Genomic DNA, 16,503 nt, shown 5'->3' with positions numbered 1-16,503 from the left:
CAAAATGCCTAAATGTGCTAAAAATATGAATAACACGACATCTCTTGCAAAGATTTGACACAAACATCCATTCCCTAATTGTCTCTATTTGGTGTGTGTCTTTGAATACGTAGAGTTTTATCGTTTATCCCCAACCTATAGAATATTAGTCATAATCCATGTGCAGCGTGAAGTGTCCCGTTCTTCCTGTCCAAACCTGTCAGTGTCTCCCCTGCTGGCTCAGTAGTAATGTAATGGCATTAGGGCAATCCTCTGAGCTGCACAGGTTATTTCGGGACTGTACAGTGAGGAGGACAATCTAATGAGTGGCACACACTTAAGAGAGAAATAATGATACACAGTGAGATTGTTCCAAGTTGAGAGAATAGTATTAGCATTCGGGCTCAATCAGGCCAGATCTGCAGCCTCAACATGCCCAAACTAGAGCGTTGTGCTTGTGAAACATCGAGACTATAGGGGGTGAAGGGTAGGTCCAGGCACTGAGCCAAGGTGCATCATGAGGAAACAGTATCATCGTGGCTCAGGCTGGCTCGCTTCCCTCTACAAACCCTGGTTGGAGGGCAGGAGAGGAGAAGGAGCTAGAGTTTCGTGCAGGGCTCTGTTCCCAGCTTATTGTCCTCGCCGCTGCTGCACCACACAGCCAGAAGCGTCCTCCTCATGACACTCCTCTCTCTGCCTATACCAGGCCACTTTAACAAGCCAGTTTGGAGCATAACGAGCTTATTTTCGGCTATAATATGAGGGAGGTAAAAAAAAAAAAAACTGAACCTAGATAGTGGCGCTGCACGCTGTGTGGTGATGTCAGTGCCGGTGTAGTCATATTTCCACTGGGTAGCCTACTGTCTCTGAACAGGCTCAGGTGACAAGGTGCTCAGTCTGAAACTGCGTGCCGGACTGCTGTTGCGTAACGTGCCCGGCGGTAGGTTGGCGGGTAGCAGGCAGTCGTGTTTATCCGCTTGTTAAAAAAAATGAGAGGGAGGGAGCGATGTGGAGAGAGATAGAGCAGTTGGAGGGGGCGTACATCTCCTTAGAAGCTCATGGCTAGAGAGCTGGCAGTGGTAACTACAAGGCTGCTGAACGCAACCTCTCTGTGTGTCGATACGAAGAGGGCAGTTTTCACAGGCAGTTGTATCCAGCGGCTAAGCGGTGAACCTGGACTAACGTTACTCTTTTCCTTTGGCTAAGCCGGCAATTCATTGTGCTGCCGCAGAAGACGCCATAGGAGAGGAGGCACACGTACCTGCAGGTATGTTTGTTGTTATCGGATGGACTTGTGATAACAGTTGTGGAGTGGCTGCTATGCGGCAGTGGTCCACGCGTGACGTTGCCTCTAGCTATAGCCTACCTGTGCCACCGGTCATTGGTTCAGGTTTACAGGCTATTCTCATTCAGGCTACTCATATTCATTGTCGTACTTTTACTCTTTTTCTACCTTTTCTTGGTTTCCTGCATGGTTCGTATGCTGAGCAACGTTACGTTGTCACTGGCAATTTGAACGGTTTTTGCCCGTTGATGCCTTCGCGGAGTCTTCCTGCCGGTAACGTAGTAACGCCCTTAACGTACTCCTCTCCGTGACCAACGGTGCATAACGTCAGGTTTTGATTGTTTATATAAAAAATAGCTTTGAATCGTTCCCTCTTGGCTATTGGTTGGATCCCAAAACTACCCTAGACATTTACGGTGGCAAAGTTTACACGGACACTTTATAGCGAACGATACTTGCCAATTACGGTGGTATAACGTTAACGTAACGTAGTACATATATCCACCTTTCAATGCAAATATGCTCTGTTTACGCATTTTACGTAAAGGTGTGCCCGTTGGTTCTGTAACCATATCATTAGTAGGCCTAATACCTTTAAAATAATAGTACGTTAGTTTGTGTGGCACATGTAGACCACTTCGCCATCCATGCGACTCAACCAGGAAAGTGAGGTGAAAAAATGGGTGCGCTTTGGTAAAACTGCAACATGTGGGGCACTATTTATCCATTTGGCCTCTGCTTGCAGGTGTGTAATGTGTTGTATCTGTGTGTTTACGCAGTATATTTACAACCTCAACATGTAGGGACAAGGGCTGCAGTACATAGAGGATCTGGATTCACCTGTTCTGGATTCACCATGTTCCAATGCATGCACGCATCAGAGAGGCAGGCGGGTGGGTCAATACGCGTCTCCCTGAGAGCAAACAGGAGAGCTTCTGAATGTATCCAACTCAGATTCATAAGAAAAACAGCACACCCCGTTCCACTGACAAGAGAAAAAAGCCCTATCCAATTTTACAGCAGCTCAAAAGAGATTTATTGGCTGCTTTGATAGTGTCTTCACAGAGAAGCGAGGGTTTAAAAGGGTGCAACAGGACAGAAGATGATCCATGACTGCATGCCTCTGTATATATAGCCTATAAATGGCTTACATTAATGACGATCTTGTAAAAAAAGTTATCATTCATCCATATTTTAGGCCAGAAGCTTTTAAACTGGCAGTATGGTTAAATAATACCATCCATTTAACAGCAGACATAACATACTTCCCAGAAGTCCAGAACTGTCAGATAAGTGGAAAATAAAACATAAATCAAGACATCAGTATAACAGTGAAGCAAAAAACCACTAAGCACTAGACATGATCTCTTCTTAAACTAATTTATGGCGCTGGATCTTTTTGGCTGTGGCAGGTAGACCAAATAGTCCAGAAAATGTTGTAAGTTGTAAACATGCACTAAGGATATCTAAGCACAGCATAATACTTTATTTTTATATACATACAATGTTTGCAAATTCATGTGATTGCTACACAAGACACCACTAAACACAGCAGTGATTTTATTGCCTCCAGCTGTAACAAAGTGAGAGTTTGGGGTGAAGTGGAGCTGTGGTTAGCTCCCTGTAGCAGGCAAGCAGTTATGACCTTAGATGCCTGTAATCTATTTTACTGAAAGTGTTTTGTGGCTTGACATGGTTTAGCAGCTGTCTCAATTAGTCACCAGACTTACTATATCTCAGGGTGTGTTTTCTGGGAGTGTGATTGGATATTCTCAAACCATATTATCACTGAATCCATGTAGACAATGTAAGCTCTATGGTAAACTTTCTTTCCATTGTCACCTGGCTTATGTCAATATTCGTGGCCTGTGTTTTACCCGAGTGTAGCGGCCTGTGTCTGTCAAGATGTGTGTGTGTGTGGTAGAGTCACAATGCAGTTAAAGTGCCTCACCCCTTTTACGGTTGACCTTCAGCCTTTGATTTGAAGGCGGAACATCAGTCAAAGATGATGCTCAGCACTTTTAAGATGGACATCCTCTTCAACCGGGGATCAAACGCATCCACGATTGGTTCTAGAGCCCCCTCTCTTCATATAGCATGACCTCGCTGTGTGGTCGGTCACTCTCCACAGGAGCTTTGACCCCCCCGCCCAGGCAGTACACTGCCGTGAGAGAGGCATCTTCAACAGGCTTTGGTTTGTCTTAAAAGCTAAATGGACAGCTTGAGTCTAAGTTCTTGCCTGGAAAACATCCTGGAGAATCTATAATGCATGTCTTCACCTCATTCTCCCGATATATTAATCAGCATCATTTAAACTGAATTGTCAAGGGCCTGTTTTATTAAATTATTTGTATATGGTAGCTATAATTTACATAAACAGGAGAATATTGAGGGAGCTGTCTGCAATCTATATGTTATTTCAAGGTGTGGAATTTTTAACGGTCAAACCAGCGACCACCCCCACTACGCGCATACCAAGTTGACCACACATACTCCCTCTCCCATTCCCCCCCCACCTCTCGATTTCTCTCTCTGTCTCACGTACACACAAATTCACATACGTACACTGCTCCACAGTCTCACCTCTCCCTCTACATAGCGAAGTACAAACAAGTTATACATCTGTATGGCAAGTAGTACTTAACTGCTGTGTTGGATTGAGGAACCGTTGCAGTGCAGGGCCAAAGTGACACACAGCTCTCTGCTGGTCCATTCCAGTCTCTTTCTTTTTCTCTCTGTTCATCTTTACTATTCCTCTGTCCTTGCTTTCTGTCTGTCCATTCTTGCTGTCACTGCAGAAACCGTCTTACAGGACCTCTCTTGCCTTGTAATCTAATTGTTGCTGTCAATTTCTTGTCTGTTTTTTAAAGATTTGTATCTTTTCTTATTATCCTCTGTCCCACTCATGTTCATCCCGTTCATCTACAAGCTTTTCCTCTTGGCGGAGATCCTCTTTGCTTGAGTGACTTTGACTGTTAAATCTTGGAGCCACCTTGACATTGGAGACAACTCGGGTATTGGAGACTCAGTCACAGAAATGACCTTGTCTCATGCAATGACACATATTCACACATATGCTGATGGAAATGGGGCTGCGTCATTTCTAGCCATGCTAGCAGCACTGGCAATGTCGGTTGATCCACCACTTTGGTCCAGACTGAGATAACACAACACCTTTTGGATGGAATGCCATGACATTTTTACGGGCATTCCTGGTCCCCAGAGGATGAATCTTAATGATTTTGCTGATGTCCTGACTTTTCCTCTAGCGCCACAATGAGGTCAACATTTGTGGTTATGAGTGAAATTTTGCAACACCTGGTGGATGGACTGGACTGATTTGGTACAGGCATTCACGTCTCCCTCAGGATGAATTTAGCAACTTTGGTGATCCTCTGACTTTTCATCTAACGCCATAATCAGGAATACATTTATTTTGTCTGGCACTTTGGTTTATGGCCAAATACCTGCAATGGAAATGGCACTTCCTTCAGCCTCAGCTGTACTTTGGGTTTAGTGCTAATTAGCGAATGTTAGCAATATCTAATATGCTAAACTAATATGGTGAACATGGTTAATATTACCCACTAAACATAAGAATGTTAGCATTGTCATTGTGAGCATGCTAGTGTGTGCTAGCTGTTTTTCTACAAAATCAGTAATTTAATTATTATTAGTTATTTGCCTTTAAATTACAATCTAGAATGAGATAAATTGTGAGTCTTTCAGTACTTGACTGTTTTCCGTACCCAATGCTTAGTACACATATCGGTCATTACAGAGGTTTGATACCCAGCCCTGATGGAGACAAGTGTACATTAGACCAGTCTTTGTTGAAAAGACACAGATCCTTCTGTCCACAAATAGTCTGATGTCTGCCCTTGGAAATATTCACTCAAATGAATGGAAATTTTGCTCTGCCAGACTGCCTGGAATCTGCCAGAAAAGAGAGAACATTTGCAAAGAAGAGGGAGATTCTCCAATCTCCCCACCCCCGCCTCCCCACGTTCAGTATGGACATTAGGTAGCCATATTAGTTCAGTATTAGTGTAGACATGACATCACTATTGCGATTACGATTAACTGATTAGCAACAGCTGCTGCTGTACTGACTCATGTTATTGTGTAACCAGCAGGTCTATATACTGTGGGCAAGGAGTTTACAGTAATCTTCAGATTGTTGCTTGCTGCTGTACTATTAGGATATTACCCGTGGGCATTTCCTGCTCTGCATAAAGAACATATTGTGTAAGAGAGAGTGACGACATCTATACAACATTCACAAACCCCACTGCAAATGAAATACAGAGTGATGTGTCCCTCAGCCCCAAGGGGTTGAACATGATAAAAATACTCTTGACTGACCCATGTACCCATCTGCCTTCTCCCTGTGGACAGTCACAGAGGGACGTGATGTCTGAGTGTGGCTGTATTTTACATATTGTTGAAGGAGATGTAGTATACAAGGATGTGCTATGGTGGGCTGAGAGCATGAACGTTTATATTCAAGCCAAACACCAAACCAGCTGATTACACTGATCTGGCCTTTGTAGGGTTCGGTTAGAAACGAAATCCAACAACACACATGGTGTCCTGTTCCAGGCCTGTAATTCAGACTGCTTAGAGGAGCTGCCAATCAGCCTAAATGTGCTCCATTTGTATTAGCTCAATGGAAACATCTAGCCAAAGTGTCTAAATGTAGGCAATAAAAACACGTTGGGGAGAACACTGCTGTGTGTGTGTGGCTGTGTGTTTGTGCTTATGACCCATGTGTGGAGAGAACATTAATGCTGACAGTTTCCAATACAGCAGCAGAGTGTTTCTCTCCTCTCACTGAAGCTTATTTGGCCAAAGGCCTTTTGAACGTCATTAATCTCCACTACCTACCTTCATACACATATGAACATACACATAGGCTGACGCATTGCTGTAGTACTTTGGATCAAGATAGTGGTGTGTTTACTAAAAGACATTTCTCAATAGTCAGGTTGTTTATCTCTGGCTGCCAGAGACTGCGCACCTGCCTGTTAACCTCAGAGGAAAGGTGAAGCAGGCTCAGTTTCTATGCATGCCTTCCTGGACAAACTGTCATATCTGTGCTCCGACCATAACAAAACCGTTAATCCTGAAACACGGTTTCCACATGACTTTTTCTCAGATATTCTGCTTCTTACTTTTCAGTTGTCAGTTTCTATCAACTAGCCTCTACATCCTCCAAATTTACAGCCCTCACCACTTCTCTCAGTCTTAATTTTGGTCACAGAATCCCTCTCATTTCTCGCCCCCTCCCTTCACCATACCCTCCACTGTCAACTTCATTACCATCACCATACCGCCTCCACCTTCTCCACCCTTCCATCTATGTCTTTCCCCTCCGCCTATGCTTTCTGTGAGTGTACTTGTCGTTCTTATCTCTGCATTCTTATATCCACCTTATCTCCCTCTCTTCAGTGCCCTCTTATCAAACTTCACCTAGAAACATACTGTTGGACTGTGTTGAAGTAACTGAAGCGGGGGGACAAGAGGAAAAGAAAAAAAGGGGAAAAACAGGGATTAATCAGAGGTTGGACTGGCCAACAGCCTACTAGACTGAGTGCAGAAGAGGTGGATGAGACAGGAAGGAAAATAAACATTGAGGCTACTGTGAGTGGGTGGAGATGGAGATATACTACCACTTCTATCACTGGACTATGGTTTCTCTTCAGCGGCTCTTGTGTAACACTACTAACACTTTGTAAGCAGGGAAACAAAACATTGGTGAATAGAAGCTCAAAGGCAAGCTGAGATTGTATGTCTTGTGCACTGGTGGACATTTTCTCACATACCTGCAGTATGCATACCTGCAGTATGACTTCCCGCTTGGTGACTGACCCCTTGTACACACACACACATACTTAAACACGTTTTTTCCATCCATATGCTCACACAGATTACTCACATCGTAAGTGTGTTCATGTGTACAAAATGCACATGCCAACCCTGCTGTGCAGCTGCAGCAATCTCTAGACATTGCAGCTGTGAATGGGCCCTAGATGAGTCATAAGCAGCAGAATGAATTCTCCCATAGGCACTGATTTCTATTTTCTGTGCATTTCCTCCTAATCTTTCAGCTAAAGTTTCAGTATGATCCTGACTGCACACCCAGGGTTATCTCCCGCTGTGAGTCATAGGTAGAGACTATAGTGTGAACAAGGGAGGTTTATGTAAGGCTCAAATAGTAAAATAAAAGGCATGTTTTTTGATAAGATGTGCATGTTGAGGGGATGCGCCTGGCAGCTGTTTAGCTAGACGACTCAGAGGATTGTGTAATCCTCCAGGGCCTGGGGGTCTCTCCGTGTCACTTGGCTCTCTGAGCTTCACCACACTCGGTGTTACAGCTGTCAGCTCTTGGCATCCATGACTCAAACAGAACTAGCAGAAACAGGAGTAGAGTCCCGCTGCTTGGAACAAAAAAAACCAAAAGACTTTGGAGGAGAAAGAAACTGATATTTATCCAAAGAACATTTTATGGCAGAGTTATTTAGGAAAAACGTTAATGTGTCCATCTGCCACTGAATGAAACCATCTGTGACTCCTTTTGGGGTTTTTTTTGGTTTTGATCATCTTGATGGTGCAACTTGTTATATAACTTACAAGCTGAAGTCTTGTGTGTGTTGGCATATGTGCCATGCATTCGGAAACCATACACTTTACCACACCTTATGTGTCTGCGGGTGTCATGCTGCTAAAACATTGTGGGAATTTTATTGACCTGCCCTCGGAATCAGGACAGCAAGGCTACGACTCGCACTCCCCAAATTAGACATCATCATAGATTTACATTATTTCATGAATTGAATTAGTTATGGACCATTGCTGCTAAGTAAACAGGCATTCTGCAATTGAATCTGAGCGGCACCTACAGTATGAGGCTTCTCAGTGTTTAAACACCCACAGTGCTTTATGTGTTTGTGCCTGTGTAGTTTGTTTTGTTTCATGAAATGTAAAAATTACCGTTTTTTCTCTGTCAACAGAAGCACATAGGAAGGATGGTGTGACACACTGACAAGATAGCCAGAGGGACCAGTCAATGCTCACCACTCAGAGGCAGACCATGGCTCCCATGTCTCTCCTTTTCTTGGGCTTCCTCCTCTCCCTCCTCCATCGTTCAGATGCCCAGACCATCATTGGCTCCTCCCCCTCCTTCTCTCATCTGGACCTGCCTGTTAATTCATCACCTAAACCAACGAAGCAGATTGATAGATTCTGGCCTTCTTTGCCTCCCAGAGGGCGCAGTGATGTGCCTATCAGAGCCACAATCCGGGACAGACTGACAACTACGAATGCAGTGCAACAGGGGCAAAGAATGTCCCATCCTACTGCACAGTCCACTCCTTCTTTTATATCTGCCCTTTCTGCACAGAACCTTAGCAACGGGCCAGTTTTACCTCATCCTACTGCCTCCAGGCCCAGGACTGACACAGCTAGTTTAGCATTCATCAGGGCTTCTGTAAACAGAGATGCCACTACAAAAGGCTCAACTCCACCTCTGCCCACTTTGGCCTCCACTGCTGTCGCTGAGTCTGCAGGTAATAGGCCAGTGACAGCAGTAAATCCAGAAGAGGTGTCTTTCAAAGAGGCAGAGGATTATGATTTGCAGGGGTTGGGATCAGGTAGTATTCCAAAAGTGACACTTGTGATGGAAGATTCACCTGTTCCTCTGCAAACGGTTGGTGATGAAATGGCGCAGTATTGGCCACAAGCACAGACCGCGATATCTAGAATTTCTGATCTAAAAACGCCACCACCGGACAGCCAGACTGTGAAGCCTCACCTGTTTGCGCTTACAACAGCCAGTAAAATCTCTTTGACGCCACAGACTGAGACAAGAGCCACACTTTTCCCTGTCGTCACACAGGCGCCACCTCTGACAGGTGAGAAATCAAATAAGTTAGAATGAAAGCTCCATGAAAGTAGGGTGCTGTTGAATACAAAGTTTTTACACTGTGTACAAATGTGTCTTTTTCACCATTTTCTTTTAGGTGAACTGGCATCAAACACTCCTTCCGTTGTGCACAGAGTTGTTCCAAAGCAGGGCTCTGCTGCTGTGACATTACCCCAACTGACAACTACCACCACTGTTGATAAAGAGTCGTACACTGCTGGACAACCAGTTCCTGCCCAAAGCAGTTCGCTTTCCAACACCAAGACACAGCAACAGACAACCACATCTACTACTACTATGCTTACTACTACACAGGGAGCTGTGAGCACATCTTCCAAAACAACAAATTCACTCAACAAAACAGCATATCTAGGAAGAAATACAGCTAGTCCAACTCTACAATCATCAAGGACAGGTAATAAAGGAGGGTCTTGTGCTCTGTATTTCACTCATTTTAGAGTGTGCTTTATCCTTTGATAATTTAAAATAGAATTATTTGTGCAGCTGGGACTTTTTTACTGAAAGAATCTGGAAAAGGCTTCAAAGGAGGGAAAAAGCAGACACTTTTCCATGGAAAGTGGGGTGGTAATGTGTGGGGGTAGACAAAGCAAGTATGAGCAGGAGGTGAGAGGCAGGATTGAAGAGGGGGCGGGGAGAATTGCAGCCAAGCAGAGAGATAGACAAGAGGAAAGTAGGGTCTGAAAAAGAGTCTGTTGGGAATACAGATGAGAGAGTAGATGGGTTGGGTGAAAGTGTGGTTGAAGAAAGGTACAGGCATAGAAAAGCAGGGAGTGGGGATGGTAATGAAAGCCAGATGCACAGAGAAAGGGATGTAGGGTGGGGAGCTGAAAAAAAAAAGTAAATGGAAAAGGAAAAGCATGACACATGGGACACATGAGCCAGTCTCTAAGATACCAGGGAACAACATCTGAATGACTTTTCAGACTCATGTTCCATGAGCACATTTAAAGTCGTCAAGTAGGTTCCTGGGCAGGTCATTGAAAGTTTTAACGGCCAATGTGTACTGCATGTATATATCTGTCCACATTTGGTATCTGGGTGATTAACATATGATTATGCGTCCTATGAGATGGAACAGGATGTTTGTTTTTTAGTTCACTGCAACATGTGGACAGAAAAAGCAGTGTTAGCAGTCCTGTATGTGTGTGATTGTGTGTTAAAGCGAAAACTCAAGGGTAGGGGTAAGTGTATCCAGCTGTGTAATGTGATCAGCACATCTGGAATGTGTCTGGATCTTGCTCCTGTAAGAAGAAAAAAAAGTTTGAGGGAAGGAAGTAAAACATACCTTTATATAAATAAAGAAGTGTGTCTGATCTGTGGGCAGCGTTCGCCTATGTGAGTATGAAAGTGAAACGTGTCTGTCTGACAGGAGGGACGGAGTGAGGGAGAGAGCCAGGAAGTCAAACACATGTTGGAGTGAGGCATTAGTCAGTGTGTCAGCTTTATGGGTGTCTTCTACAGGGTGAGGACGGACTTTAAGGCCTCTGTAGCGTTTTACCACCGATCATGTTGTTCCTCCATCCATCAAGTTTTAATGGTGTGCGTGTTAAACAATTCCTTATAGATAGATACCCTTTAGCTACAACTGTTTCTTGGTTTCTCATCGGTCACAGTCATTTTATTTGATGTTTGTTGTCATCCTATAAAATACTTTAAGTAGTATTATTCACATCATTTCCTGGTGCTCCCTCATTTTTTGTATGTTATGTGTTTTTACGCTGTGCTTAATCTTTTATAGTCGAGTAGTTCACAAAGCACTCTGATGAATGGCCCCATGATTATAATGCTGTTGGGTGTTTCCGGGGCAGTAGGATCAGGTGGAGTGCCTTGAACAAACAGAAGTATGTGTGCGCATGAGAAAATGAAAGAGAGCGAGAGTGACAGAGGGATAATGTGATGCCACATTGTCATGGTGTTGGCTTGTCCTATGAGGTAGTTATATATTGTTTAATACTGCACATTTGAACTGAGTTTTCCTGGATGCATTGTGACACTGTTTGGTGTTACGTAATGTAGATGTTCTTGTGAATTACATAATCTAATCCAATTAAGCCACACAATTACTACGCAGTTATGTTCTGCTCAGCCTAATGTCTTATATATTTATAAATATAATATGGATGATGTGGTGGCATGGCATCCAAATTATCATACGATTTGTGCAGGTTATAATTGATATTTCACTTGTATTAAGTAAACATCTTTCAGCTCCATTTTAACTCCAATAGATGATTAGACTGTGGCTTGTAGACATTCTCCTCTCCCTGTATGCTGGTATTAACTGATGTATTGTGCCTTGTTTTTGGATGGATTTTTACATGCGCAGTTCCCTTTGATTATATACTGTACATGATGTGGGATCTGTACATTTCTGCTTGCTCAAAGGGGCTCTGTCTGTCTGTGGTTTAGGTCTGTCATTTCCATACTAAGCCATGATTTGGGATACAGTTTTACAGCTGATGGGTAGCAACACACTTATCGGATACTCGCAGAGAGGAAAGAGAAAAAGGAATGGAAGCAAAGTAGGATATTGAAACGAGAGATGTTATCAAGACTGTACAAGTCGGCTAATTTGATTAGACCTTGTGTTCATATTTATATTATATATAGAGACCTGGGACAATGTGTCTGTGCCGAACTGATTAAATTACAACAAAGAACTGAAGAGGGCCAGATGGTTCTGGCTCATGACTTTGGTGATCTACACCCCTCTAGTGGCTCTAAAATAGTATTTCATGTACTCTGATACTATTGGTCTGCTTTAGAGACAAATGGAATTTAGGAAGAATTTCACTATTATATATGGTTCCATAAATTCAAAAATCTGAAAACCACAACTCTGTTTCTCTTTTTCTAGGGACCTCTTCCTTCCTTACCACTGGAGTTGTACCTGTCACCCGAACAAGGTTAAGCCCCACATATAAGGCTGGTATTGTTCAGAGGAACCGCTCCATTCTCCTAGGACATCCTCACCAAGCCCCCCACTCTACTTTTTATCCAGCCCCCTCTCCCAGCGCCAGTCCGTCCGCTAATGGCACACTTCTCTACTGGGGTGACCTGAGCCGGACGCTAGCTTTTGCCTGGGAGCTGCATGTCTACGGCTCAGCGAGCCTCTTCCTCCTCCTGTTTGCTGGAGCTGCTCTCGGCCTCACCCTGTCCCCTGGTACAAACTGTCCTCATCGGGGGGCTCTTGCACTCGCCAATGCGCTATTGTTTGTGGCTGGAGGCCTTAGGGCGGCTCTCTTTTTAATTGACCCCTATGGCACACGGAAATTCCTCCCTCGCCCCGCCGTTATGGCCCTCTACAACTTGCCTCTACACCTGCTGGTGTGGACACAGGCTGCCCTGGCTCTGCTGGCATTGAGGGTGGCAGGAGTAAGTGTATTACCTCCAACTTTGGAGCGTCCACCTCTGGTGGCTGTGTTGGCTGTGTTGCAGTGTACCCTGCTGCTGGCAGCTGATCTGCTTTCCCCAGCCCTGTCCCCTGTGGTGCCTGTTACCCTACAGGTCCTGTCCCTGTGCTGGGGCCTGGCTCTCTGTCTGGGCTTCCTCTGCTTTGTCCTTCCACGTATACGGTGCCCTCCCATTCCTCACCCTGGAGTCCCTGAAGAGTCCGGGAGGAAGGCTTGGATAGGGAGTAGGAGGACAGGGGTGATCTTGGGGAGAGTGCTGGCAGTGTGTGCAGTTCTGGGGGCACTGTGCTGTGGGCTCCATGTCCATGCCACCTTATGGCTCTATGGACTGCTAGGGAGCTGGACGAGCTTCAACTGGGGATGGTGGGTAGTGCACTTCTGGGCTCGGCTCCTGGAGCTGGCCTGGGGGTTCTCCCTCCTACTCCTTGGTTCCTGGGTATTCTGGAGGCCTCGGAGTTGCCGGGGAAGGGAGGAGGCTGGACAAGATGGCAGAGCAGCAGGTGACCTGCCGTCCCCTGGCCAATCTGTAGGGTCCACTCAAAGACATACCTGCTGGTCGAAGATAGTCCAGAGCCTGAGGGGGAAGCCCTGTAGAAAGTCTGACAGTAATGGGGTGGGAGGAGGAGGAGGACCAGGGGAGGTGCCTAACAACTGGGCTGGCCAGGAGCGTCCTGGAGCTGACATCAGCAAGAGTCTGATCAGAAACCAGAACCACGAGCAGGCCACCGCTCAGCCACGTTGCGTCAAAGACAGCAACAGGGGACGCAACCATAGGGGCCACTCTGCAGAACGAGGCATATCTGACGGCTCCACAGGCTCCCTGCTGAGACTGCAGGCGCTGGGCCGGCCTCCACAGCGCTCAGTGAGTGGCAGTCTGGATCAGGATAGGGACACTTCCCTTTCTCTTTATGAGTTTGATCTGAGGCCCCCATCTCCCATTGACCTGACCCGCAGCATTGACGAGGCTCTGCACAGGGAGCACCTGCTCACAGGAGGGAGCTTGTTTCATCCTTTGAACCCGACCTCACAGTCCCCCTCCCCAGGCTCAGGGGTCAGCCAGGGGCCCTGGCTCCGCAGGAACAGTGATCCTCAGCTGCTTTCTGAGAGCAGCGATGCCCCAACAGAGTCTTCCATGCCACTGGGGGGCAGCGTTCTCAGCAGTGTGCCTAGCAGGCAGGTGACTGCTCCCCCCACGCCCTCTCACCAGGGTCACCGGTGGGCAGGAAACACAGCAGGAAGTGTTCCTTCATCAGTGTCCTGCCCTGTGTCACTTCGTCCCTCCAGAACGTCAACAGGGCAACTCGGGGAGGATGGCGTTGACGATACACGGCCGTTTATCACCCCGGACTCAGAGAGGGTGAGGGGGAGGGGCGGGAAGCCAGTGGGGTCACGGAGTTACCTGGAGGTCAGCAGACATGACGACACTGCTAGTGTCAGCAGTGAAATTATTGATTTATGAACTAAAACTCGGACATGAGGACCAATGGCCGCACACATCAAACACCCATTTTACAAAGACTTATTGTGAAAGTTGTATCATTGAACTGCCTAAAAACTATTTTTAGAAGAGGGAAAATGATATCACCTAGCTGGAACAGATATGGTATACTTTTTTACTCTGGGAGTAAAACTAGGAGTTCCAGCACAGATAAACAACACAGCACACTCATAACTCTTCCCATCTCTCTTTTTCACACATACATTATCTTCCTCTTTTTCTTGTCCTGTTTCTCTCTCTCTCTCTCTCCCTCTCTCTCTCTCTCTCTCTCTCACACACACACACACACACACCTGCATAACACTGGTAAAACTTCAAGTAAATTGGGACTATACATACATTTCAATAAGTCCTAAGAATGGCTCTTTAGAAGGTGCCTGCTTGCGATTGGGGTTGAAATTAAATCCATAAAATAGATTCAACTTCCTGTCTGTGAACAGCACCACTGAGAGTTTCAATACATTTGAAAGGTAAAAGGCAAATGTGTGTCTAAGCGTCTATGTCCCATTTCTATTGTTTCTGTGAAAAAAAAAGTCTGCATATCAACAATTGTGAATGTTATTGCTTTCATAGAGTTTATTTGCTGTCTTCCATATTTCAATTTGCTTTGTGGTGTAAAGATGTGCCATACATAACCTTGGTTGGTTCTGTGCTATTTATATGGTTCCATAAACCCATAATTTGGGTTAACTCTCTATAGCGTCTTACCATCCGTATCATAATGACTCAGCTAGGGATTACTTCTTCTGAGCTCTTAACATGCTTCTGTTGTCCAGTCTGCCTTGTATGTTAATGTGAAGCTGGTTACACGAAGAGGCAGGCAGTAAACAACAGCCAGAAACATGCAAACACATGCTTACAAGTGAAAGTGTTGCTGAGGCTTTTAACTGTAGCTGAAGTTGTCAGACTTCAAAATGAGATTCAGGCTTTCACCTGTGAGGTTAATGCATTTCATCTTGTTATTTTGCTTCAGGACAGAGCTTTTTCAATTAATAAATATGTACAATTAAAGCCTCTGACTGCATTTTTACAGAAATAAGAATATTAAACATAATCATGATCCTATCAGTTGCATTGAATCAATTCAGACTGTTTGATATGTTAACTATTAAAAGGCTACACAGCTTTGCAGGGCTGCACCCCACAAGACTGGCTTGGCATGAACCTCAGATCTCTTATACTAGACGTAACTCAATAACAGAGCACTTAACTATAAGCCTGAGCACTAGATTGAAGTATTTTAATACTCAAGAGGAAACTATCTTTCAAATATATGATGTATAAGCAACAATGTAGATACTGTTATTTTTGATGTTCATGAATAAAGGTGTATTTGAAACATAGCTGTAGTTGTTACTGTGAAAGACAATCTATCTAAAGTGGTATTTCTTATGTGTCTGAGCTGTGCAGACAGTTATGCTATTTTGACATCAGATTGTGGCCTCTTGAGGACATGCAGAGCTGTGACAGTAGATACTTGACCGCAGAGGTTATGTCAAGGACTTCCTGGGCTGTGCTCAGGATTGTAATGATGCAGGTTTTGCGTGATGAATAACTAACGGCCAAGGTCGGCAGGATTTTGATTTATTTTTTTATTTGTCATTATATTATGATAAAGGTATTGGAAAGAAACAGACAAAGCACTTCACATAGAACCATATTTAGTCAACTTGAGTTAACTTGAATATGTTTGGTGATCCTGAAAGTAGCCCCGTGGCCCTCTGCTCTGTCTTACATTTTTCCACTATGGATCATTTCAGAATAAAATGTAATTTATGCCTCTGTTCCTGGTGAGAGCCAGTCCATGACTTCTTTTCCGGTTACCTCAGGGTCACTAGCAGTACCTCCCAGTGATGTGAGATGCTTGACTTGTTTAGTATTTCCAGTACAATGGCCTTGTGTTGTTGTATACATTCCAATGAAACCGTAAGATTTGACTGTATCAGTACTCGCCGTTACCTCTTGTATTCATGACCAGGGTGGCACCTCCAGCACCCGCAGTGTTGTCCCCTCCGCAAAGCAGTACGTGCCATAGAAAATACAATCAATGTGCCCCCTCCAATCTGTAGTGCAGGAGTACAGTGTTAGATTAATTTGTTTCTTTTGCTCACTAACTTTTGTTCTTGTAATTCTTGCTGCATTACATGTCTGGAATCAAATAAAAACAAGAAAACTTCAAACAACCTTATTATTATTATTATTAATGTTTAAGTATTTCACACATTTTTAAGAATGTAACTGTGCAAAATTGAAAATCATTGTTTTTAATCTTCTCATAGTCTTCAAACTGTTCATTCTGTTGAACAGTGAAATGATTCTTCCAGTCATTAACTTTTCCTGGAAAAACAGCAATAAAAAAAATAGTAGCTGTTTTTATCTCCTC

The 16,503-nt window shown here is 44.5% G+C and overlaps 1 protein-coding gene across 1 annotated transcript; it reads left to right on the top strand.

Annotated features, from left to right (window-relative positions):
• Positions 1–226: 226 nt before the first annotated feature.
• LOC119906038 (proline-rich transmembrane protein 3) lies at positions 227–16,303 on the top strand. The gene is made up of 4 exons (XM_038723513.1): positions 227–1,246; positions 8,278–9,177; positions 9,286–9,603; positions 12,067–16,303. The coding sequence occupies exons 2-4, from the start codon at positions 8,334–8,336 to the stop codon at positions 14,079–14,081; spliced, it is 3,177 nt and encodes a 1,058-aa protein (XP_038579441.1). The 5' UTR covers positions 227–1,246; positions 8,278–8,333; the 3' UTR covers positions 14,082–16,303.
• Positions 16,304–16,503: the final 200 nt, after the last annotated feature.

This window comes from Micropterus salmoides, unplaced genomic scaffold (assembly GCF_014851395.1).
Source record: "Micropterus salmoides isolate LMB-PRFRI ecotype aquatic unplaced genomic scaffold, ASM1485139v1 Ms_hic_scaffold_16, whole genome shotgun sequence".
Taxonomy (NCBI): Eukaryota; Metazoa; Chordata; class Actinopteri; order Centrarchiformes; family Centrarchidae; genus Micropterus; species Micropterus salmoides.
Note: the sequence above shows the minus strand (reverse complement) of the source record. Positions and strands in the feature narration are given on the sequence as shown.

Excerpts from the sequence above, each read along its gene's own strand:
- LOC119906038 (XM_038723513.1), top strand. The coding sequence starts at position 8,334 with ATGCTCACCACTCAGAGGCAGACCATGGCTCCCATGTCTCTCCTTTTC. Across the intron at positions 9,178-9,285 it reads ACAGGCGCCACCTCTGACAG|GTGAACTGGCATCAAACACT; the intron begins GTGAGAAATCAA and ends ATTTTCTTTTAG. Across the intron at positions 9,604-12,066 it reads TCTACAATCATCAAGGACAG|GGACCTCTTCCTTCCTTACC; the intron begins GTAATAAAGGAG and ends CTCTTTTTCTAG.